This window comes from Nyctibius grandis, chromosome 6 (assembly GCF_013368605.1).
Source record: "Nyctibius grandis isolate bNycGra1 chromosome 6, bNycGra1.pri, whole genome shotgun sequence".
Classification (NCBI taxonomy): Eukaryota; Metazoa; Chordata; class Aves; order Nyctibiiformes; family Nyctibiidae; genus Nyctibius; species Nyctibius grandis.
Window position 1 is genome coordinate 1,218,528 of NC_090663.1, and position 24,850 is coordinate 1,243,377.

Sequence of the window (24,850 nt, forward strand, 5' to 3'; positions counted from 1 at the left end):
TTTTTTTTTTTCCTAAAATACTTTTTTTCCCCCTCAAGGTTTTTTTTTCTTTAAAAAAAAAAGTATTTTCTTTTAAAGGAGGCCCGAGCATCCCACGTTAATAAGCTCAGCAGCAGTAACCGACTCTCACTGGTTAACGCAGGAAGAGGGCAGCCTTGAAGCCAAATGTTAATTATGCTTTGATTTCCACCAGCGTGTTATTTACTTTGAGACATTTTGGGCACTTAGCGGAGCATTTTCGAATTGTGGCTCGAAACCACCATGAAAATTTCATGCAGCAGTGGTATGCACCAAACCCCTGTTAACTTCACCATGAACTTTTCCTCTCCACCCCCCCGGCACACGCTGTACCCACCAGCATGCCCTTTGCAGCCGGGGGCTCGGCGTCCCAAAGCAAAGCTGGAAAAGGCAAATAGATTCCAGGGATTCCTAATATCAAGCGGTTTCCACCGTCTCCCACAATGTCTACTCTGATGCTCTAAAGGAAAAATTAGGGATTGCAATTCCTGCTTGAACACTAGAGAAAGCAGAGACTCTTCATGCCATTCCACAAGCTGCTTTGGTCTGGGTTATTTTTTCCTGCTCGAGCAGGGGGTTGGACCAGATGATCTGCTTGCCCAGAGAGGTGGTAGATGCCCCACATCCCTGGAAACATTCAAGGTCAGGTTGGACATGGCTCTGAGCAACCTGATCTAGTTGAAGGTGTCCTTGCTCATCGTAGGGAGGTTGGACAAGATGACCTGTAAAGGTCCTTTCCAACCCACACTATTCTATGACCTCCAGAGGTCCCTTCCAACCTCAGCCCTTCTGGGATTCACCTCAATAAATACAGGAAAAATTTAGCCTTGTGTATCCAAAAAGGGAAACACAAAACCTAATGCCCAAATCTTGGCTTGGAGTCACCTTTTAGCTCGCTCAGCATCTCTGCTCCTCTTCACCCCCTCTCTGAAATGTTGTCTCGAGTCAACTGGACCCTTCAAGGCCATTTGATCTGCCTTGCGGCAAGCTGGAGCCTTGACCCCAGAAAGGTTTCCTGCAGACGAGCAGCCCCGTCCGAGACAATGGGATTACTCACACCCGTCAAGTTAAGGAGCTGCCTGCATTTTTGCAGGCTCAGGACTTTCGGCTCCGTTCTATTACAGGACAGTGCTTTTTGTTGGTGTAATTTTAGCACAGTAACCATCGACATGCCCAGGCTGAGTTTCTTTGATCAGCAGGTGAAGGTTTTTCTCAGTGTAATTACTGTCGTGACAAAAGGCAGGTGAGTAGCTCAGCTCCTGCCACTTAGTCATCTCCTGAGACTGCCACTCTTTCCTTCTAAAAAGCTGCTGCAAGTTCAAATATTAGACAAACACTTTTCACTTTTTTTTTTAAATCATGTAAATTCAACATGAAGGTGCCCAATTATCAGCTCTGGAAGACAGGGGCACTTCCAAACCAGGGAAGGACATGAGAAGAGGAAGGAACGGTGTTGCATGGAGTCCACTTCTAGGAATGAGAAGATGTTCCAAGGATGCCCCATCCAAGGATGGTACACAGTCACTTTTCTTCATGAGCTATTGGCAGTGTGGAAATCCTGTACCTTATAGTGGGACCAGGCTGTAAACTCATTTCAAAAAGGGCAGCAACTCCTCTTAGATCTCCCGGGCAACTAGCGATAGGACAAGAGGACACAGCCTCAAGCTTCACCAGGGGAGGGTCAGGTTGGACATTAGGAACCATTTCTTCTCAGCAAGGGTCATTAGCCATTGGAAGGGGCTGCCCAGGGAGGTGGTGGAGTCACCATCTCTGGAGGTGTTTAAGACAAGACTGGACATGGCACTTAGTGCCCTGGTCTAGTTGCCATGGTGGTGTCAGGGCAATGGTTGGACTCGATGATCCCAGAGGGCTCTTCCAACCTCATTGATTCTGAGATCCTGTGTAATGCTCTGGTGCTAATGATTTGGGCTGGATTAGGACCAGCAGTACAGAAACAGCTCTACCTTGCCGCTAGGAATCCTACAATATCCTCTTACTTACAATTCACCCTTTTTGGAGACAACTCCTTTCCCCCTCGAACCCCTCTCACTCTTTCCTTTCACAAATGAAGCTCATATCCCACATTTTTGGTGCTTTCACAAACATCTCCATCATTTTTTCTGCACTGCTTTGGACAGATGTAGGTCTCTACACACCTTATCACCTACATTTCATTTAACAAAGTGCAAAACTTCTAATGTTTTTCTAAATAAGCCACTGGGAAAAAAAAAAAGCTTTTAAGCCCCACAAGAACAAACCAGCAGAGACACCAAGGGAGCTGGGAGCCTTTTTGATGGACCCTGATTTTTTCTGACTTGCTCTCACCCACCGTTGCCTGTAAGGGTATGTGGGGACCCATCAGCAACGTTCAATGACAGCATCTTCACAGCACTCCTCTGAAGGAAGAAACTCCAATATATATAAAAAAATCCCAGACCTACGTCTCCTGCAGACCTTTTAACCAGACCTACAGCTTCACAAATCAGACTTCAGCATCTGATTGACACCTCCCCTAACTCACAGGGCTGTTGGGAGGATCAGGGTCATGCAAGGCACTGAAGACAGGTGCTGCACCATGGCAAACTGCAGACAGCCGCCTTCTCAGCTGGGTCCTTTCTGCTCCAGTTCTGGAAGAGAAAAGGCTGCTTCGATTTGTCTTGATCCTTTTTAGACCAATTCGCTGTCCTCCCAGTCTCCAAAACAATTTTGACTCACTCAAAAAGGAAACATTAATATTAAAGGAAGATAAATCACTGCAGGTCCATCTCATAAATCATCATGGGCATCTCTCCCCAGCCTCATCTCTCCTGCTAGCCATGCTTCATGCTCTGGTGCAGAGACCAATCTCCCTGTCAAATTCCATTACTTGCTTGCATAAGAACTCCCAGTATGATTTCTGGAAGCGGTCTCCAGGTAATAACCCAACCCTGTGCAGCCACATCTCCTTTTTTAAAGAGAAATCCAGCAGTTGAGGAACCCAGCCATGTCTAAGCACCTCCGCACTCCACAGGGCACCTGCCCCATGCCTGCTCGCATGGCCACCAGCCACACTGCTCAGGGCTGCCAACGGAGGGGACATTTTGGCAACAAACCTGGCCTGAACAAGAAGATGGATGAAAGCCCTTCCGACCTCTCTGCACAGGAGGCAACACTTCATCTAGAAGGTTGTTCCAGTTATAACAGAGCCAAGAAAGCACCTTCTCCTCAACAGCACCTCCAGGTACAGAGAATTGGGAAAGCCACTTTCATTTCTCTTTTGGTGGCTTCTCCATCTACAGCATAGAATCACAGCATGGTTGGGGTTGGGAGGGACCTTAAAGATCATCTAGTTCCAACCCCCCTGCCACAGGCAGGGACACCTTCCACTAGACCAGGTTGCTCCAAGCACCATCCAGCCTGGCCTTGAACACTGCCAGGGAGGGGGCAGCCACAGCTTCTCTGGGCAACCTGGGCCAGGGTCTCACCACCCTCACAGCAAAGAATTTCTTCCTCAGATCTCATCTCAATCTCCACGCTTTCAGTTTAAATCTGTTCCCCCTCATCCCATCACTCCATGCCCTTGTAAAAAGCCCCTCTCCCGCTTTCCTGTAGCCCCTTCAGGCACTGGAAGGTGCTAGAAGGTCTCCCCGGAGCCTTCTCTTCTCCAGCAGATCAGTCCTCATTTCCTTCCCACTACCAAATCTTCTTACTGTGGTAGAGAAGACCAGAGACATGAGCCATGCAGAAGGCTGCACACTTTGGGGGCTGTAACAGAGCCTTCAACAGCTCTGGAGCGCTTGAATATCCTTCCAGTAGAGCAATCACAGCGACACAAACAAGCAGAATGGAGTTAAGGAAGCTGCCGCTGCGTATGATTAGTCTTTTCTTCCTGTTTATATTCAAGCTCATGAAAGATGCCCAGTGTGTGCTGGGGTACTCCAACCCTGGGCACCCAGTAACAACACATAAATAACAGTGCAGTGAAGAAGAAAGATCTGAAACTGCTTTTAGGACAAATATAGTGTTCAGTGGATTTGCTATTTCAAAATACCTGCTGATTGAAGATACTCTTAAGTATATATCCATATAGCTCCGAACAAATCTTATTTAAAGAAAAAAACAAGCTGTTTGAGCGAAAATGAAACCCCCTGATGATTCTATTTTTCCTATTCAACAAGACACTACTCAGCCAACTGCAAAAACCAACATAAAACACATTTTTTGATCGCAGTAACAGCATAAACACAGGCATATTTTAGACAGCAGAGAATAGAAAGAAACATATGCTGCCTTCCACGCCGAGCAATATTTTGATGTGAGGCATCCAGTGACTTGACAAACATTTGGAAAAGTATCTGCAGCTCAAATAATAGACACCCTTATACTGGCATCTCTTGAAAAAAAACTCTTGAATGTCCATTAAGCTGAGAGTTAATATATCTGAAATATAGGTGGCTGGTGAATTGTGACCCTGCTTCTACATGGTGGACTGTGGTATTTCCCTCATCCATGTACAAGTGGACTTGTAAATACTTGGGGAGACTCTCACTGAAGCCCAACTTCTGGTAACACATGAAATAGCTTGTTTTATAAATAGATTTATTTCATAACACTTGACAGCACCAGGCCCCACTTCTACCACACTCCATAAAGCCTGAGCAACCATCAGCTTCACCAGCACCATCGTATGCCCAAGCACCCCCCAGACAGAAGAAGAAAGCAAATCGGTGGCAGTTGCTTACCGGGAGGTGGGTGAACACAGCAAACGTGCTGCGTAGAAAGCCAATGAGATCTACAAGGTAGTCACTGGCCTTGCTGCCTGGCTCCATGGCCATCCAGTCGTAGTCTGCCAGCTGCAAGAACTGGTCTATCTTCTGGTTCAGGTTAGTGTAAATCTCCTCCTCGGCAGCGTGGCGGGCGTCCTGGGAAACAAGAGCAGGTTACATGGGATGGAGTCTCCATACCACAAGTCTACACAATAGGACAGCACTTAGTGCCATGGTCTAGTTGACATGGTGGTGTCAGGGCAATGGTTGGACTCGATGAGCCCAGAGGGCTCTTCCAACCTGATTGATTCTGTGATTCTGTGACATGAGACTGACCCAAACTTTAGCCCTAATGGTAGCACAAGACAAAGCACCTGTAGGCAACTACACAGCTGCTACAGCCTCAGGTTAGCTCAGACTGGTGGGACATGTGCCCCCAGGTCAGTGGTGGGCATGATTAAGCTGGTGTCTGCCTCTGCTGCAACCCAGGGAGCAGGAGGACAAATCTAGTATGGGATGGAAGGGAGAGAGAGATGGGAGAGGAACATCCCACGTGGAAAAAGCTTGAGACCCAGCTAAGTGCGTGCACTATTGGAGCGCAGGAGGGCCACAGAGGAGCCTCCCTGCCAGAATAAAGGTACAAAACCACCCTTAGGCCAAATAGGTAGATGATGCCACAAGGGACAACGAAAGGACTTCCCTGGGGACATGGGGCCTTGGTCTCCTGCTGAATTATCCTAAGGGCAAACCTCACCTACCCAATTCCCTTCTGTTGCTCGAGTCCTCGGCGCTGTTCCCACCTCCTGCTCTCCAGCTACGGGTCACAATTCAGACACCCCACAGTTGACCCGATTATGGCCTTAAGATTTCGTATATAAAGTATCTGGGTGAACACTCCTGGGTGATGATTTAAAGATTTAAAGCCTGGGAAGTCTAGCAGTTTCTGCCAGCTCTGATTTTTAGGGGATAATGCTAAAACGAGTGGAAAGATACAGAAATCTAAGTTCTGGAAATCTCTTCTCCTCTTGGGTGAAAGAGGAGAGCTTGCATTTGTGGCCAGACGTGTGTAAGGCTGCACTGCGCTCAAACAGCAAAATGAAAATTCATTCAAAAAAAAAAAAATCAGGGTTTTGTTTAAAAGCTGCTTAATCCTTTAGAGAAGAAGCGCTGCAGTCACAGCCTGTATATTCGGGCGACAGGGGCTCACAAAGTCTACAGAAGTCATGCTCTGAAGGACAAACCCAAAAGTTGATGGTGTCAGCTTCCCAGGATGCGACAAAATTACCTTTCAGGTCAGCTTAGCTCCCTACACACACACCCCCACGCACACACTTTTAGAGCAGATACTTCTCCAACCAAAGCTCAACAGCAACTCCCTGGAGATCGATCTGCCTCCTCACCTTGAAGGTTGTGGTCCCATAGAGTTTCGTAGTGTGGACAGTTTCTGGAAGTACGTTAGTGATATTGGTTATGAATTCCTCTAGGAACTTGCAGGATTTCTCCAAATGGGTCGTATTAATAATGATCTGTACAAGCTGCAAAGGCAAAAAAAAGGCATTGAAAGATGGTGCTCCTGAAGCCAGGGACGTGCCAGGTCAATGGATGCCAATTTCTAAGAACTTCTGGCATGAAAAGCTGACGCTGTACAAACACACTAAGCTTCGCTACATGCTCAAAGGCTCTCCCTCCTTTAACAACATCAGAAACTTAAATAAAGGATAATTTTGGGGGAAAAGCATTTCCCATGACAGCCACTAATACCACAAAAGATTATTTTTTTTAATGACTTTCGTACATTCAGCTGTCAGTCAGGGCTCATTTCAGCCCAGTTCAAATACAACAGGCTTACAAAAAAAAATGCCATGTCAAATCACAAGTCTTCTGTCTGCCAATGAACCTTAAATAACCCATATCTTGACTGACACCGAACAACAGCACACTAAAGCATTTAACAAAGGAACCACAAGGTTTTACTCTTCTGAGGGTGGTGCGGGTGAGCAGCAGATCTCACCCTGGTATCTCCCCGGTTATCACACCCACCATTATCTGCAATTTTCTTAATGCCATCTTCTCAGCTGCCTTCACGTGGCACTATTTCGGGACATTAAAGGCAACTACAGAGTAAAAGCCTCTGTTGAAGTCAACCAACACAAACATTCACAATCCAGAGCAAACCAACCCAGGCTTCCAGTTGAGGATCACTGACTTAGAAGCATCATTAATTCCTTCAGCAGATAACTTTTTTTCCGAGCAGACGGCCATGAATATTTTCAAGGTGCAACATAAGCTCTAACAAAACCTTTCCAAATAACGTCTAGCTCAAATATCATGCCAAAACATTCTCCTACAGATACAGAAGGTATTATAATGCTCCAGATTGATATCATTTAATTGCTGGAGTACGGTGTGGCAGTCCACAGTCACCTCCTCTAAAGAAACTCTTTTGAAACACTTGCAAATCTTCTGAATGAGATGGATTAATCACTGATTCGAGTGTTGCAGGTACAGAAATATTGAAGTAACGTTACAAAGATTATAGCGCCCAACTCTCGTCAGAGCCAGAGGACATGAGAAGGGGCAATGGCCACAGCTTGGGAAGTTCAGCTTGGACATTAGAAAGGAAAAGACTCATTAGAAAGGGAGTGCAGAACTGGAAGAGGGTGCCCAGAGAAGCTATGGGACCTATGTTCTGGAGAAATTAAAACTCGGGAAGGGAAAGTCACAGTTGATGTAACCCAAGTGAGCAATGCTCCCACTTCCACTGGGAGGTCGGGCTAGATGCCCCCAGAGGTCCCTTCCAGCCAGCGCTTCTGCGATTTCAGTCAGGTTTTTGTTTTTAAGAAATCAAATTATGATCTATTTGAACTCTCCTTGTTTTCTGCTTGGTCCCTGAAATGTATTACAAAGGTAACTAGGAAGGCTTCTCATTTCTGAATTCCTTGGATTAATTTTGTTTTCAAATTTTGCCTTCAAACAAGAGCTCATTTGCACGTCCCCATGTCAGAGAGCCCTGACATCATGATCATGACATATTTTGTTATAGTTTCAAGTTAATTAAATATTAGATATTTCCAACTGTGTGAAATTACTCCTGAACCTCTGCTCTGATCATCACAACTTACCGATCCAGATCAGCTATCAAACTTGAAGGCCCTGACTGCTTCGATTCTCTTCCATTCCTTGTTATGAGCTTTCCTGCTCCCTCTCCGGCTCCTTCAAGTTCTGATCTTCTCTTGAACTCAGAGGGGTAAGACCTTCCCATTGGGGTATTCAAATGAAAAAAAAAAACAATAGCATCTTTTCCCTCTCTTTCGTTGAGGTACATCAGGGTTATTCAAAACACCAGGGTTCTTTAGAGTAGACTTGGTAGCAAACTTCAACTTTTGATTTAGATCAGATCTTAGGAAGAAATTCTTTGCTGTGAGGGTGGTGAGAGCCTGGCCCAGGTTGCCCAGAGAAGCTGTGGCTGCCCCCTCCCTGGCAGTGTTCCAGGCCAGGTTGGATGGGGCTTGGAGCAACTGGGTCTGGTGGAAGGTGTCCCTGCCCGTGGCAGGGGGTTGGAACTAGATGGTCTTTAAGGTCCCTTCCAACCCAAACCAGTCTGTGATTCTGTGATTCAACATCCACTGCTAAGAGGCAGAGAGGTTAACAGACCAGGTACCTGGCCTTGTATTACCTTGCCCACTGCTTGGAACATGACACTGGAGAGCCCAGAAACAGATGGTATTGCTTTGTGCAAAAATTAAATCTGGGAAGTGATACTTATGCAAGGTACTTAAAATATCTTTTGCAATCATTTTTGACACCAGGACCATGCTTGCATGTGATCTGGGACTCTTCACTACACCCTTTAATTCCTGTGCTCCATGCAGTCACATCAATGTCTTAAGTGGGAAGGATTTGAGAAACTCAGAAGAAAAGTGCAGCGTGCTTCCATTTGGACCAACAGGTCAATGGTTACACAAAGAGAAGACGCAGGAGGGGATGAAGACACTCAAAGTAGTTTTTCTTCAACCAAATTAGAAAGAACTGATGGTAGAGAACTGATGGTTGGACATTAGGAAGAATTTATTTTCAGAAAGGGTCATTAGACATTGGAATGGGCTGCCCAGGGAGGTGGTGGAGTCACCATCTCTGGAGGGGTTTAAGAAAAGACTGGACATGGCACTTAGTGCCATGATCTAGTTGCCAGGGTGGTGTCAGGGCAACGGTTGGACTCGATGATCCCAGAGGGCTCTTCCAACCTGGCTGATTCTGTGATTCTGTGTAGAGATAACCCCAGGAGAGAGCTAGCTGTGCCTTGGTAAGTGGTAAGGAACAAGAGGGTGAAAATATGAGAAGAGATTCAGAGATGAACACCAGTCTCTGGACATACTACACCTTTATTTTAATCTCAACTCATGCTACGTAGGCTTTACTTGCAAAAATCCTCTTCAGCTCCAAAGCACGTGAAGAAGCCACTCTCAGCCCAAAGAAAGGCATCATCTTCACTCAACGTGGAAGATGCCAAGGAACATCTACACCGTCTAAACCGGGCAGAAGTGGTCAAGGGGACTGTCGCACTCAGTTTGCCCTTCCTACACTTAATTGCAGTGTGGGAACATTTGCAACAGCAGCAAAAAGATCATTTGGGGGATGGATAGTGCAGGGGTAGTGTTGCATTCCTCTTTGTGGAAGGAGCCTTGGGAGGAGCAGAGGGGAAGAGGAATTTGCCCCCAGGGAGCAGAGAGATTCCAGACTTGGAGATAAAGGGCTGAGGAAGCATCATGTGTAAATACACACTAAACTCTCCAAAACTCACCTTCAGAGGGTATTTACAGTGTCCAGAGAACACGACACATTTCTAGAGCACAGTCAATTGAACAACTGCGACTGTATTAATATCTACTCAGTTGATGACAGCAACAGAGATCTCACCAAGGTATCTAAGCTGCCCTGAGTACCACACTCATTCTGAAACAGCCATGGTTTACACGCCTTAAACTTTCCATAAATCTGACTTCGTGCACAAAAAAAGTATCAATTGCACAAAGAAAACACCAATATAGAGTTTGTGCTGTAGCAACGTGCCGAAACCACCTCAAACGTCACCTACAGATGGGGACCATTCCCCCATCCTCTCCTAGCTCCCACTTGGCTCTTCTCCAGCACTTCTTGAAGTCCTCTCACCCACCACTTTAATTCAGATATAGGATGCTCTGCAAATTCAAGAGAGGCGTGATTCTAACAGCAAAAAGCTTCCTCTTTCCTCCAGCATTAAGTGTTTCTTTGTACAGCAACGCTGTGTGGTTCCATTATTGTTTTCCAACCTAATATTTTGTAATAATGCTCCAAATCAGCATCTTCAAAGGCGCTGTAAGGAGCTCCAAGGGATCAAACCCCTTTCTGTCACCCTGCCCTAGAAATGGGTCTCCTCGAAGTCACGTCCTACCTCCGTCAGCCCAACGTTTTTCCTCTTGATGACATTCTGTAAACAGTTGCTCAGCGTTCGGGTCAGCAGCAGATTTGTAGATTTTCTAATCATATCATCGACTTCGGTGGAGCTGAAAAGCAGAATTTAAAAAGAGATTTGCAAGATGCTCTATGAAAAGAAAATCACCTGGAGCCCCACCACCCAGTCTCCTTCCCAACCCTCTTCTGCCTTATGCATGACCATCTTACAGGCGCTGACATACTAATATATACCAAAATACCAACAATTTAGGCCTTTTTGTGCCTGTGTTGGTAAGTAAGGGGGACTAACGTGTGCTAAACCTACATCCTTGAGCCTCTCCTCTTCGAGGGGCTGGTCCAGCATGGGTAAGGGCTACCCAATCAGAATCAATCAGGTTGGAAGAGCCCTCTGGGATCATCGAGTCCAACCATTGCCCTGACACCACCATGGCAACTAGACCAGGGCACTAAGTGCCATGTCCAGGCTTTTCTTAAACACATCCAGAGATGGTGACTCCACCACCTCCCTGGGCAGCCCCTTCCAATGGCTAATGACCCTTGCTGAGAAGAAATGCTTCCTAATGTCCAAACTGAACCTCCCCTGGCGAAGCTTGAAGCTGTGTCCTCTTGTCCTATCGCTAGTTGCCTGGGAGAAGAGGCCGACTCCCACTGCGCTACCACCTCCCTTCAGGTAGTTGTAGATGCTCACCCACAGCGTGAGCACCAACCCATGCAGCCAACCCACCGCCCCGCACACAACGCTGGAGTTCTGCATGTTCATTACATGAGGGGAAAGGGATCAAAGACCTGCAACGGGGGAGGAAACCAAATCAAACCCCCAAAAACCCCCAAAACCTTCTCATGTTTTTTTCTTTAACTAAATCAGATTGGAAGCTCTTGCAACATCTTGATGCCCTTTGCCAGACGGTTGCAACCGTAGCATTGCTGAAGTTTGGGGGTTTGGCTTTCTGCTGCCCCTCCAACGTGCAACGCCAGCAAGGTGCAACCTCACCCTTCTGAAGGAGGTTTTGGAAATACAACCCAGCACAGGCTCCTTTGATCTGTCGTTGGCCCAGCATTAGCCCTGACACCACAGGGCTTTATCTCTGGCAGCGCAGTGACAAACAGCTGAGGGCAAAGAAAGTTTCCAACTGGAAGGCTGTGAAGTATTAATAAGTTTAAGGCTCCCGGTAAATCAAGCCCGTGACCTTTTGCTCCTTCTCCTGTTTTACCTGACAAATGGGCCATATTACAAAGCAGGGATTGACATGAGAAACAAAAGAAAAACTTGCAGTTACCCCACCGCTGGTGTGCAAGGTGGGGGATGTTGGGGTGCTGCTATTGGGGTGACTGCCAGTGCGGGGATGGGTGCTGCCAGCCCTTGTCCATAGAATCACAGAATCAATGAGGTTGGAAGAGCCCTCTGGGATCATCGAGTCCAACCATTGCCCTGACACCACCATGTCAACTAGACCATGGCACTAAGTGCCATGTCCAGTCTTTTCTTAAACACCTCCAGAGACGGTGACTCCAGCTCATGCCTCCCAAATTTCTGTATCTATTTAACATTAGAACAGATGCACTGAGCCAAGATCTGGCCCATCACCTTGGAAAAGCAAGACTGAGTCTTCTCCAACAGCAACCTGCAGTCACAGCAGTGTTCCCTGAACCTGCCTGTCCTCCCCCAGCACCGCGTATCCTTCAGTCAACCAAATTTTTCAAGTCCTTCAGGACCTCCCTTGCACTGCTGCATGAGAATTGCACTGAAATCCCCCAAATAAAATAAATTCTTTCTTGTGAGGGTGGTGAGACACTGGCCCAGGTTGCCCAGAGAAGCTGTGGATGCCCCCTCACTGGCAGTGTTCAAGGTCAGGTTGGATGGGGCTTGGAGCAACCTGGTCTGGTGGAAGGTGTCCCTGCCCGTGGCAGTAGGGTTGGGACTGGATGGTCTTTAAGGTCCCTTCCAACCCAAACCAGTCTGTGATTCTGTGAAATTCTCAGGAAAAGTGGCAAATATTGCTCCCTGCTTGCACCTCTGAGCAAAGTCACGCCTGTATTTCCATGAGAGCGACCAAGCCGTGTCTCGCTGCAGCTTTCCCAAGGACAAGCCCAGCTGCACAACTCCCTGCACGCCCCGCGGCTGCTCGCCACGCCGCGCTCCCCAACAGCTTTCTCTAATATTTCCTTTTCCCTGACAGTTCCAACCCTGCTTTTCTGAGCTGCACCCCTGCCAGGGGCTGACCACGGTCTCCTTCCCAGTTGGACGCAAGCAGAGCAGGGCCAGCAGCTCGGGGGGGACCCAGCTCCTGATAATTTAAATTCAATGTCATCAGCCAAAGTCTTAGCGTGGGTCTTGTCTAGATCATCACCGCTGATCCCTGTGAGTTTATTTTCCTCCTGCTTAGCAGGGAAGCACATCTTGGGCCAGCGATGATCAGTGCTGGCCCACATCACGTCCCAGATGGACCCCTTGGCTCCTTCTCGCCGAGTTTTGACGCGAGGTCCAAGGTGATGCATTTGGGTTTTTGAAAGCGTGGAACAGAAATCAAAATGTAGGGGGGAGAAGAAACCAACCAATAAATTTTCCTGGTCTTTATACTACGGGTAGGGCTCTCATATAAGGTTTTACTTAAAAATAAAACAAAAAAAAACCCAAAACTCACCACACATGCATGCACAGCCCCCAGGCCCTCCATCATCCCCCAGGAAGAACCAGATTGTCCCCAGTCCCCTCCACCAGACAATAGCATGGATAAATATAGCAAATACAATAAAACCTACCCCTGTGACAATCTACAGATGGTAAAAAGGAGATTTAAAGCAGAAGGGTGGTACCAAGGGACCCCGTGACACTGGGAACCGAGGAAGGGGGCTGGGGAGCAAAGGGCTGGACCCAGGCTCAGAGGGCGCAAAGAGAAAATTGCGTAGGGAGGAAGGACACGCAAAGTTGTGTGTTTGTCCAAGCACCGTGGCCCTGTTGGGATCTTCCCTGGGAAATCCTGAAATGCAATACACAGGGAGTCACAGAGCCCACCCCTAAGGGTGGTGGACGTGCAGAATGGCCAAGGTCGGAAGAGGAGCTGGTGGCCAGAGCTTCCAGCATCTACTGGAACCAAAAAAGAGCAGATAAAGACCATGTGGGTTTGGACATTGTGTCAACTTTTCTCACCAAACCAACAGTGCCATCAACCAGGTCGCTCTGGTAAAGCTTGCTTTTTAAAATTCAAACATCAACCTATCATCAGGGTGTCGAAATTAAAAAAGCCAGTTACTGTCTGGCTGCGTGTATGCCCCAAGACAGTCATGCTCTTGGCAGGAGCGGGATGCTACTGGCCTCTGCCCAAGGCCATGGCCAGCGTGGATGACATGAGGTTGCCATATCACCCAACACTTTGCAAATCGAGGGTTTGCTTTAATCGTTCACTCCATCTGCAGGAACATCTCAACCATGATAGCCTCCAGGACATAGAATCATAGAATGTTAGGGGTTGGAAGGGACCTCTGGAGATCATCGAGTCCAACCCCCCTGCCAGAGCAGGACCAGTCTAGGGCAGGTTACACAGGAACGCATCCAGACGGGGCTTGAAAGTCTCCAGAGAAGGAGACTCCACAACCTCTCTGGGCAGCCTGTTCCAGTGCTCTGTAACCCTTACAGTAAAGAAGTTCTTCCTCGTGTTGAGGTTGAACTTCCTGTGCTCCAGCTTGCATCCATTGCCCCCTGTCCTATTGCAGGGCACAAGTGAAAAGAGGTTGCCCCTTTCCTCTTGACACCCAGCCCTCATCTATTTATACCCATTAATCACATCCCCTCTCAGTCTTCTCTTCTCCAGACTAAAAAGCCCCAGGTCTCCCAACCTTTCCTCATAAGGAACGTGTTCCAGTCCCTTCATTATCCTCGTAGCCCTCCGTTGGACTCTCTCCAGTAGCTCTCTGTCCCTGTTGGACTGGGGAGCCCAGATAACATATACAAGTAGTGCTTAATAACACTGCTTAGCATTTCCATGCTGCTTTTACTTCTTCAAACCACTTCTAACCGAGCTTTCTCTGCCATGTGAACACCATTTCCAAAGGCTTCCTACTCTCATTTTGTTTGTTGGTTGCTTAAGCTAGAAAATCAGGTTGTAACTTTAGCTACATGGTGGGTCAAGCAGCCTGGTAACCCTTGTGGTTGGGTTCCACTGGAGCAGAAGGATCTGTGACATCTCCCATGAGGTCCACGCAGTGAGTAAGGACAAAAAATGGAAGCATTCCTTGGAAAAAAAGAGCAGGATTTGACCAGGCGCTGGACTGCGATCCCCCAAGTCTTCCTTGGTGTAACAGAAGAGGTAAGTGAGGGTGGCAAGAGGAGCGATGGGCATTACAGAATCCCAGAATCAACCAGGTTGGAAGAGCCCTCTGGGATCATCGAGTCCAACCGTTGCCCTGACACCACCATCTCAACTAGACCATGGCACTAAGTGCCATGTCCAGGCTTTTCTTAAACCCCTCCAGAGATGGTGACTCCACCACCTCCCTGGGCAGCCCCTTCCCATGGCTAATGACCCTTGCTGAGAAGAAATGCTTCCTAATGTCCAACCTGAACCTCCCCTGGCCAAGCTTGAGGCTGTGTCCTCTTGTCCTATCGCTGGTTGCCTGGGAGACTCTCCCAGTTGAAATGATGAACCAAGCAGTAGCTCACCCCAACAGCCCAGACCCAGCGCTCAGACCAGCAGGGACAGTTAGCAAAGTGTAATGGCACCAGTCAGTTGTATAACGCCAACCCTTGACTGCGAAGTAGAAGTTGGGTCTTGGCTCAACAGAAAGGTCGGATCTCAGTTCTCAATATGCAGGAAGAAAACAAAACCCCCAAATGAACAATATTTTTCATGCGGGCTGCTCACTACACACGTCTGAAGTCAATTTGATCTACCAGCTTGGTTACCAGGCTCCGTCTACAACCACAGACCACTAGTAACGGAGAAGCAATAACATGAGCTATCAAAGAAACCACATTATCTCCTCTCTCCTAAAGTGAGTTTCCAAAACTCCAACCTGATTCAGTGATTGAAGCCTCTGATCTTTTATTTTGTTTTATTTTTAATAACTTTTAATAACTTTATGTACTTGAATTATTTTCAGCACGTTAAAAATTGTATCCCGAGTGATTTCAGGATTGGTGCTTTGTTTGAAAAAAAACGAAAACCAATCAAAGTCCTGGTAGATTAGAGCTGACATCTCATCCTTCCAGTATTTTCCAAAGATATTCCCTATTTTTCAAATGGGAAATTCCACTGGAACCAGCAGAAGCCTTCCAGTGAGTGGCTGCTTTTAAAGACATCTCGATGAGCTCAAATACACTCTTTTTAACAAAAGCAGAATTCCTGAAAAGATAAAGAAGGTTTTCTTTCTCCTAATCAAATTAATAGAGCCAAGCAACAAAAAAATTGCAGTAAATGCATAGTAAGCTCCAAATTTTCTTCAAATCCTTGAAAAGCAAAATAACTTTCACGAGCGTATCAACATAAAGGAGAACATTCCCGTCCAACAAATACAAGGAGCTAGTTTAAAAAAATAATTAGACCAAAAAAAAAAATAACAAGCTACATTTTCTGCCACAGGCTCTGTTCTTCAGGAAAAGACCGCAGAGAATTTAGAGTGAACTGTCTGGGTTAATGACAGCTGATGTCCCGTATCCCATAGCAGTAGTCATGACCTTCAGGCCTCCCGTGACTGACGGGCTGACCCCAGTCACTCCAGGGTGCAAGGTAAATGACAACCAAAGAAGAAAAAGAAAGAGAAGAGAAAGAAAACTTGCTGCCGGCTTTGTAGCCAAGCTGCCTAATAAAACCTAATTCAAGCTGTCAGGGTGAAATGAAGAAAGTGTCAACAGGGGTTTTCAGAGAAATATTCCAAATGTTTGGCTAGAAAAGCCAAGAGCTGGCCTCCCTTCCCCCAGCCCAACACCGCTCCTCAAAAAGGGCTGGAAAATCCAATGTTGAAAGGAATTTTAATAACGTGTCCGGGGGGACCCCGAGGAGAGACCCAGGGGGACACTTTTCTTCCCCTCCCTGACAAACCCAATCTTCTCCGTAATGGTGAAGAGCACAAAACTCGCGAGGGAGGTGCCAACGGAGGGGTTTGGTGAAACCAGCATCCGTGTGAAATCGGACCGTTCTGCCGGCTTTAGAAACCGAGATGTTTAATGGTGACCCACGGGTTAAGAGCCCTGGGAGCCACCAAAGAGAACAACCTGCCACCAGTGAAAGGTTGAGATTAAACGCGGGGTGAGAAATGCCCTGTGCTTGCACACCAGCCAACGAGCTGCCACGTCCTCTAGCAGAGGACAGAGAGAAAGTGGCTCTCCAAATTACCATCCCTCTCACAGAGGAAGAGAAATCACAGAATGGTTTGGGTTGGAAGGGACCTTAAAGACCATCTAGTTCCAGCCCTCCCTGCCATGGGCAGGGACACCTTCCATCAGACCAGGTTGCTCCAAGCCCCATCCAACCTGGCCTTGAACACTGCCAGGGAGGGGGCACCCACAGCTTCTCTGGGCAACCTGGGCCAGTGTCTCACCACCCTCACAGTAAAGAATTTCTTCCTCAGATCTCATCTCAATCTCCCCTCTTGCAGTTTAAAACTGTTCCCCCTCGTCCTATCACTCCATGCCCTTGTAAAAAGCCCCTCTCCAGCTTTCCTGTAGCCCCTTCAGGTACTGGAAGGTGCTAGAAGGTCTCCCCAGAGCCTTCTCTTCTCCAGGCTAAACAGCCCCAGCTCTCAGCCTGTCTCCAGAGCAGAGGGGCTCCAGCCCTCTGAGCATCTTCGTGGCCTCCTCTGGACTCGCTCCAACTGAAGAGCCTTGTGTAGGCCCTGAAACATCTGACGAGCCCCCAGAACACTGCCCTAGCTTCACATCAGCACTGGGGCAATGTCCAGCATCAGCCCACAGCCAGGACATGAAGCTGCCAAGGCAGGTGAAACCCCACACACAGTCCAACCTCTTGCTAGGACGGTGCTGCAAATGGTCAGGAGGGAAGAAGGATCTTGCCTTCAAGTAACAATCTCATTATTCTTTTATATACATCTACAAAGTCGAAGACATTACCGGGTGCAAAATGAAAGCACCAGCCTGCAGTTTGTGGCTAATATAGTCATCTTCCAAACTCACACACACATGGGCAAAACCAGCATCAAGGCACCTCGGGATGGAGAAGGGAGGGTAAACACATGGAATATTTTTGAGGCTTTAAAAAAAAAAATCAGATTATTTGTACATAAACCCCCAGGGGAAACAAAAAAAGCAAAAACCCTGAGCCAGCAGCCGAACCCCATTAACACACAGGGCAAATCAAAACTTCAAGAGTTTTCTTGCCAACATGCTCCTTGAGGGACAGCGTGGGGAGGCGGCGTGCCAGTTGTAGATGTTATGCCAGGCACTGCCCCAACGACAAGTGGACATCACTGTCTTCCTCCAGACAACTGTATTCATCTGTTTAGTACAACTGACTCAGAACTATCTCAGAGGGAACAGCCCCCTCACTTTTTACACAGCTAGCATGGTCCTGGGCTACCTTTCCCTACATGAAGCACCTATTTTTGAAGACTTGGCCAGTCCTTTGTACATGAAGGATGCCACCACTCCAAGGAGACCACTAGCCACCTCCAGCCTGGACAGGGTATAACCAAGCAGTTGAACAGCGTGAAGGGTTGAGGAACAGAATTCACATTTTAAACCTGTTGAGATCACAGAATCACAGAATCACTCAGGTTGGAAGAGACCTCTGGGATCATCGAGTCCAACCATTGCCCTGACACCACCATGGCAACTAGACCAGGGCACTAAGTGCCATGTCCAGGCTTTTCTTAAACACTTCCAGAGATGGTGACTCCACCACCTCCCTGGGCAGCCCCTTCCAATGGCTAATGACCCTTGCTGAGAAGAAATGCTTCCTTATGTCCAACCTGAACCTCCCCTGGCGAAGCTTGAGGCTGTGTCCTCTTGTCCTATCGCTGGTTGCCTGGGAGAAGAGGCCAACTCCCACTTCACTACAACCTCCCTTCAGGTAGTTGTAGACTGCACTAAGGTCACCTCGGAGCCTCCTCTTCTCCAGGCTAAACACCCCCAGCTCCCTCAGCCGTTCCTCAGAGGTCAGACCCTCCACACCCTTCCCCAGCTTGGTCGCCCTCCTCTGCACTCGCTCCAACACCTCAACATCTCTCTTGAAGTGCGGGGCCCAGAACTGGACACAGGATTCAAGGAGATCTTTCAGTGCAGATAAAAAAATGGTATCACAACCATTAGCACACCCATCCCCTACCTCAGATGAAGGTCTTCTGAAAACTTCAGGCAGGCGTAGATGAATTCCTTAATCTGATTGTAAACTTTAGGCACAAACTCAGAAAAGGGGAACTTCTTTGGAAACGGTTGCTGTAAAATACAGGAGAGAACTCAAGTCGAAGAGCAGATATTTAACAGGAGTGACGACTGCTTTCCAGCAACGTGTTCCAAGCAGTCAAATTAATTCTAGCGTTTAGCTAAGTCCAGCAATGAAACAACAAGCCAGCATTTATTGTATATTATATAAACATTTCAGCCAAGTGAAAGACCAGATAATCACTTACAAATGGCACACGGGTGCATAAGGGATTTGGAGTCTGGAACAGGCTGGAAGGAAACTTGCAGCTAGGAGGGAGCAGGCAGCACAACAGGACCCTATTCCCTCTCCCAACTCCCTACCTCATATGAAAAAACCCCGTTGGAGAGAACACCTTGACTTTTATCTCCCACCATGCACAAGGTGTTTCACTTGGCCACCTCCCACAGTTGCTGCCCAAGGTGAGCACTTGCTCACACCACCAAAAGCCAAGAGGAAACAGATGTCCTACACCAGATTTTGCCAAGCAGCTTTTACCCATAGCACACACACGGCTGGGAGGTGCAGGGTGTAATAGTAAGAAGCTGGACCCCATGATAGAGTTTTGGGGGAAGGACACAGACTTTCTGAAATCTAAACACTTGACTTGGATGGAAAACCTTCCCAGTCCTAATTAAGTTCACCAGGCTTGGAGCTTGCTGGCTGCCAGACGCGGAGCAGAAGGCCAAGCAGGCTTTTAAGGGACACTGGCTAGGCCAAATCTGGCTACGCTTAGGTTTTGCAAGCACACACTTCTACAAAAGCCAAGACATCCTACTTCGTTGGGCTTTTTTTTCTTAAATACGAGATTAAAACAAATAAAGGTCAATAACACGGTTCATAAAACAGGAATAAAATACCAACGGAAGCAGATATTTCTGGTCTCCTGTCTACTGCAAGCACTGTTCAGCTGCAAGAGTACACTCTGATCTGAAAACAAAATCAATGAGGTGTTGCTACATGCACCTTCCTCATCCACACCGGGAGAAACGCATCACATGGAAAGTATATTTGTTCTTTTCCCCTTGTTTTGCTTCTTTTGTTGTTTATTTGGTTTGGGGTTTTTTTTTATGCTTTAATTTGAAGTTCTCAATGCCACTAAGAAAGTTGTGGGGTTTTCCTGCACCAGCAGACACGCCACTTTCCCCATTTCAAGCTTACCTTTTCAAGTTCTGCATCCTGGAATGGGAACTGTCCAACTGTTTTCTTATAAACTTCTTCATTTGTCACTGGGATGGGACTGTAGTTATCTGAATCAAGTATATTTCTAAGAAAAGAAAAGAAAAGTTAGAAAGACAGCTCTGTGACGACAGACCAACCACGACTTTGCAGATTTCCTGCTCAGTCAGGAAGCTCTTAAGAAGTAAGAGAAGCCCAGAGAAGCTGTGGCTGCCCCCTCCCTGGCAGTGTTCAAGGCCAGGCTGGATGGGGCTTGGAGCAACCTGGTCTGGTGGAAGGTGTCCCTGCCTGTGGCAGGGGGTTGGAACTAGATGGGCTTTAAGGTCACTTCCAACCCAAACCATTCTATGATTCTATGATGAAGTAGGTGCCAGCCTAAGATGTGATCCCATGGGCCTAAACTTCTCCCCGTGTTTGTGACTGTTGAAATCATCTTTGCTGCAGTCAGACTCAATGATCTCTCCCAGCTCCCCACCTTCAGCCTGTGTAAAGCCACAACCAGAGCTTAACAGTGATTTTAGTCCAGGTGAGCTTCAGTCCTGCCTGACTCGAGGAAAACAGATGCTGAGCTACCAGGGCATTGACAATCCTCCAGCGTCTCTTCCCAGTGCCCCATACCCTGAGACACATCAGTCCTCCTGGGATGTCCTGGAGGACCATCACAGGATGAGCTGGTGGCTCCAGAGCACAGAGTGGGACCCTGGACTGCTCAACTGCTCCAACCCCCAACTGCTCAGCTCATGGACATGCCTACAGCAGCAGCACTGGGATGTGCCACCAACGTCCCACAACACATGGAGCTCAGTGCTGGAGCGAGGGCACAGTAACGCTGCTGCAACACCACAGTTTTGCATCCTTCCATCTATCGACTGTCAGTGTGAGGTCCATAATGAAACCAAAACCTTGTCCCTCTGGGATGTAAAACCTCTGGTCTAGACTGATTTATCTCACCACACACAGGATACTCACAACTGTATTTAAATTGGCTCTCCCTGGACCAAGGAGAGCCCAGGCTGAACCTTACCGTTGCCCAAAATTTAAACGTGAGCTTGCTACTGAGCTCTCAAAAGATTTTATTTATGGGCCAAAATTACTCTGTAAGGTACATCTCATGAGTTTTCTTAAAGAGCTTCTTACCTGAAAACTCCTGACCATTTCTTCAGCAGGGTTTCACTATACTGGTCTTGGATCTCCAAGAGCATGTCAAAGAGCTGGTTCACCGGAAAGCCGTATCCCTGCACGCGGTGGGGGAAGAGAGCAACTTCTGATAACAAAAAGTCACCAACAGGCAGCTGAAGATTATTTTCTCTATTTAATAGGGAGCACGTGGGCAAATTCTCCTCTACCACCACCACAGAGGTGAACAGTGCTGGTGCAGGGGTTTAGGCAGGGATCTACCAAGGTGGTAGGACCAAGAGCTATTAAAAACTGAGCTGGGTGCAGGGAGGAAGCACAAGAGCTTGGCAAGGTGGCCAAGGCTTGGTCCTTGCCCAGGGGCTGGCCACCCCAGCAAACCCACATCTGCCATTTAACCCTGCTGACGGACACCATCTGCAAGCAGCACAACCGTTGAGCAAGATACAACAGCCACGTACCTGGAGTGTATCTGCAAAGAGGACAATGAGGTTCTTCAAGTCTAACACCAGGCTCGGGTCCGAGCAGTAGGACTGCAAAGAAGGGGAGAAATTAAAACCTGGTTTTAACTGCAGCACACAGGCAAAATATTGCCCTCAGCCCTCCTGCGTTATCACTTGAGTGATAATAAATACACAGGCACGCCGGGCAGTCCTATGATCAGCAGCTTTTATCCTACAGCCATGCCCTACCGCTGCACAGGGCAAGGGAGGGCACACTGATAAGGGTATCTCTCCTCTTAACACGCTGCTCTTGAGGCTCTCCATGATGAATAAGGATTTTGGTTGCTCTAGAGATACCTCGAGTGTCTCTAAGATTACCCAGGAGCTGCTGGGGAAGCGAGAGGAGACGAAGCAAATCAGCGCGCTGTCAGACCAAGGCAACGGCAGCGCCTCTCATTTATTATTTAGTGTGTTGTGTCTGATGGTAATGAAGCATCTCAGCGAGGCATCCCCAAGCCCCGCGCCAAGGCTGCATGGCTAAGTGGTTCAGGCTGAGAACAACCACGCTGCACGGCTGTATTTCAGCAGCATTAATTGTCAGAGCTACAGCACAAGTATTTATTGCAGGTCAGGACACTGCTTAAAACCCTAAAGACACAAGTTGAGGTGTTGGAGCGAGTCCAGAGGAGGGTGACGAAGCTGGTGGAGGGGCTGGAGGGTCTGACCTCTGAGGAACGGCTGAGGGAGCTGGGGGTGTTTAGCCTGGAGAAGAGGAGGCTCAGAGGTGACCTCAGTGCAGTCTACAACTACCTGAAGGGAGGTTGTAGCACAGTGGGAGTCAGCCTCTTCTCCCGAGCAACTAGTGATAGGACAAGAGGACACAGCCTCAAGCTTCACCAGGGGAGGTTCAGGTTGGACATTAGGAAGCATTTCTTCTCAGCAAGGGTCATTAGCCATTGGAAGGGGCTGCCCAGGGAGGTGGTGGAGTCCCCATCTCTGGAGGGGTTTAAGAAAAGACTGGACATAGCACTCAGTGCCATGGTCTAGTTGACATGGTGGTGTCAGGGCAATGGTTGGACGCGATGATCCCAGAGGGCTCTTCCAACCAGACTGATTCTGTGATTCTGTGAAATCAGTGGGGTGACAGCACTGATCGTCCCCCCAGAGCCACCCCACGTTACCCACAGGCTTTGTGCGCTCTCCGGACGCAGCAGACAACCACCCTACGCTGAAATACGTAAAGTTTCAGACAGACTCTTACCAAATATAGAATCAGTGATCATGAGCTGGAAAGAGAAACAGATTTAAAGCTCACTGGAAACTCGAAGAGAAATGACTCCATTAATCAACGTGAAAGACTGGAAGAGACACATTTTCCATTTCACTGTCCAAGAAAGAAAGTCAGAAAGGAAGATAATGCCCTAAAGCTATCAGAAGTGATAAAAGATGGCCCTGTCTGCAGCAAGGAAGAAAATCCAGGGATAAGTTTGGCTGAACAGGAAGAACTGAAACAGCCTCAGCCACGTGAAAGCCCTCCATCAGGTCTCAACGGCAATATGGGATGGATGGTATCCTGGGGTGCATTAAGAAGCGTGTGTCCAGCAGATCGAGGAAGGTCCTCCTCCCACTCTACTCTACCCTGGTGAGACCTCACCTGGAGTATTGCGTTCAGTTCTGGGCTCCCCAGTTCAAGAGGGACAGAGATCTACTGGAGAGAGTCCAACGGAGCGCTACGAGGATGATGAAGGGACTGGAACACCTGCCTTAGGAGGAAAGGTTGAGAGACCTGGGGCTTTTTAGTCTGGAGAAGAGAAGACTGAGAGGGGATGTGATTAATGTGTATAAATAGATGAGGGCTGGGTGTCAAGAGGAAAGGGACAACCTCTTGTCACTTGTGCCCTGCAATAGGACAAAGGGCAATGGATGCAAGCTGGAGCACAGGAAGTTCAACCTCAACATGAGGAAGGACTTCTTTCCTGTAAGGGTTACAGAGCACTGGCACAGGCTCCCCAGAGGGATTGTGAAGTCTCCTTCTCTGGAGACTTTCAAGCCCCGTCTGGATGCGTTTCTGTGTGACCTGCCCTAGATTGGTCCTGCTCTGGCAGGGGGTTGGACTCGATGATCTCCAGAGGTCCCGTCCAACCCCTCACACTCTGTGATTCTATGGCACTGGTCTATATGGCAGCTGTAGGTTGAACAGTGCATAGAGATGACTGATGACCACAGCAATAGCGTTGAGAAATCATGTAACATTTCCTGATTACAGAAGAAAGCAGCTCACCTGGCAGCCACTTCACGCATTAAGTTTGGCATCACTTGAAACAACTTGTCATGGCAACAAAGTTGGTAAAACTGAAAAACACCGTGTTTGTACCTGGCTTACTCACACGGCTTTCACCTAAGCAGAAAACCCCACTTAAAAAGAAAATAAACACAGCTTTACAACCTAGTGGGGTGTAATCTCTGTGTTTATCCCCTTTCGTAACACAGAAGCTCAAGTGGAAGGAGGCAGCTTTCCAGCCAACACAACCGCCGTGCCAGACGGAGCCAGAGCGCCCCGGGAAGCCTCTGCGGTCGCTCATCCCAACAAGCTCCAGGTCCATCAAATGGATTATCCCCACCTGCACGGGCAAAGCCAAGCAGCTCTTCAGCAACGCTGCCCATGGGCGACCGTGCTGAGCTACAGTCACGAGCCCGTCACTGTAGAACTCGGGGAGGTTTGGAGGAAGCAGCGAATTGCGTCTCCACACAGAAATCTTAGGGTTTTCTCAGCAAAGAGGAATGACACGAAGATGCTCAGAGGGCTGGAGCCCCTCTGCTCTGGAGACAGGCTGAGAGAGTTGGGGCTGTTCAGCCTGGAGAAGAGAAGGCTCCGGGGAGACCTTCTAGCACCTTCCAGTGCCTGAAGGGGTTACAGGAAAGCTGGAGAGGGACTTTTTACAAGGGCATGGAGTGACAGGACGAGGGGGAACGGTTTTAAACTGCAAGAGGGGAGATTGAGATGAGATCTGAGGAAGAAATGCTTTGCTGTGAGGGTGGTGAGACCCTGGCCCAGGTTGCCCAGAGAAGCTGTGGCTGCCCCCTCCCTGGCAGTGTTCAAGGCCAGGTTGGATGGGGCTTGGAGCAACCTGGTCTGGTGGAAGGTGTCCCTGCCCATGGCAGGGGGTTGGAACTAGATGGGCTTTAAGGTCTGTTCCAACCCAAACCATGCTGTGATTCTGTGACATCATTATCACTTGGGTACCACCACATTCATGTTACATCACGTTAGATGCAGGCCTGCACCGACACGACCCCGCAGTGTCCTCATGCTTTCAGATCGTGCTGCCGTCCCCGAGGAGCAGCGGGATTTCAGTGATTTAATACATTGTTTTTCCTGGAGAAAATGGCCCAACAACTTCAACATGGACCTGTGGAAAGTCATTAATGCTTTTCCTTTTATGGTCAAATGCAACTTTTTCATCCCGTTAACAAATAAGGTTTTCCGAAAACTCCAGTGCTCCCA

At 48.1% G+C, this 24,850-nt stretch overlaps 1 protein-coding gene across 5 annotated transcripts in view; it reads right to left on the reverse strand.

Annotated features, from left to right (window-relative positions):
- The window catches only part of EXOC6B (exocyst complex component 6B), a 362,323-nt gene that overhangs the window by 120,131 nt on the left and 217,342 nt on the right, over positions 1–24,850 (reverse strand). For all 5 annotated transcript variants that reach the window (XM_068402994.1, XM_068402990.1, XM_068402991.1 and 2 more), the window contains 7 exons: positions 21,364–21,435; positions 20,906–21,003; positions 19,751–19,856; positions 18,494–18,603; positions 10,195–10,306; positions 6,164–6,298; positions 4,740–4,919 (listed from right to left, as the gene is read on the reverse strand). In XM_068402994.1, the coding sequence (XP_068259095.1) occupies positions 4,740–4,919; positions 6,164–6,298; positions 10,195–10,306; positions 18,494–18,603; positions 19,751–19,856; positions 20,906–21,003; positions 21,364–21,435 (813 nt within the window). The remainder of the gene's footprint in view (positions 1–4,739; positions 4,920–6,163; positions 6,299–10,194; positions 10,307–18,493; positions 18,604–19,750; positions 19,857–20,905; positions 21,004–21,363; positions 21,436–24,850) is intronic.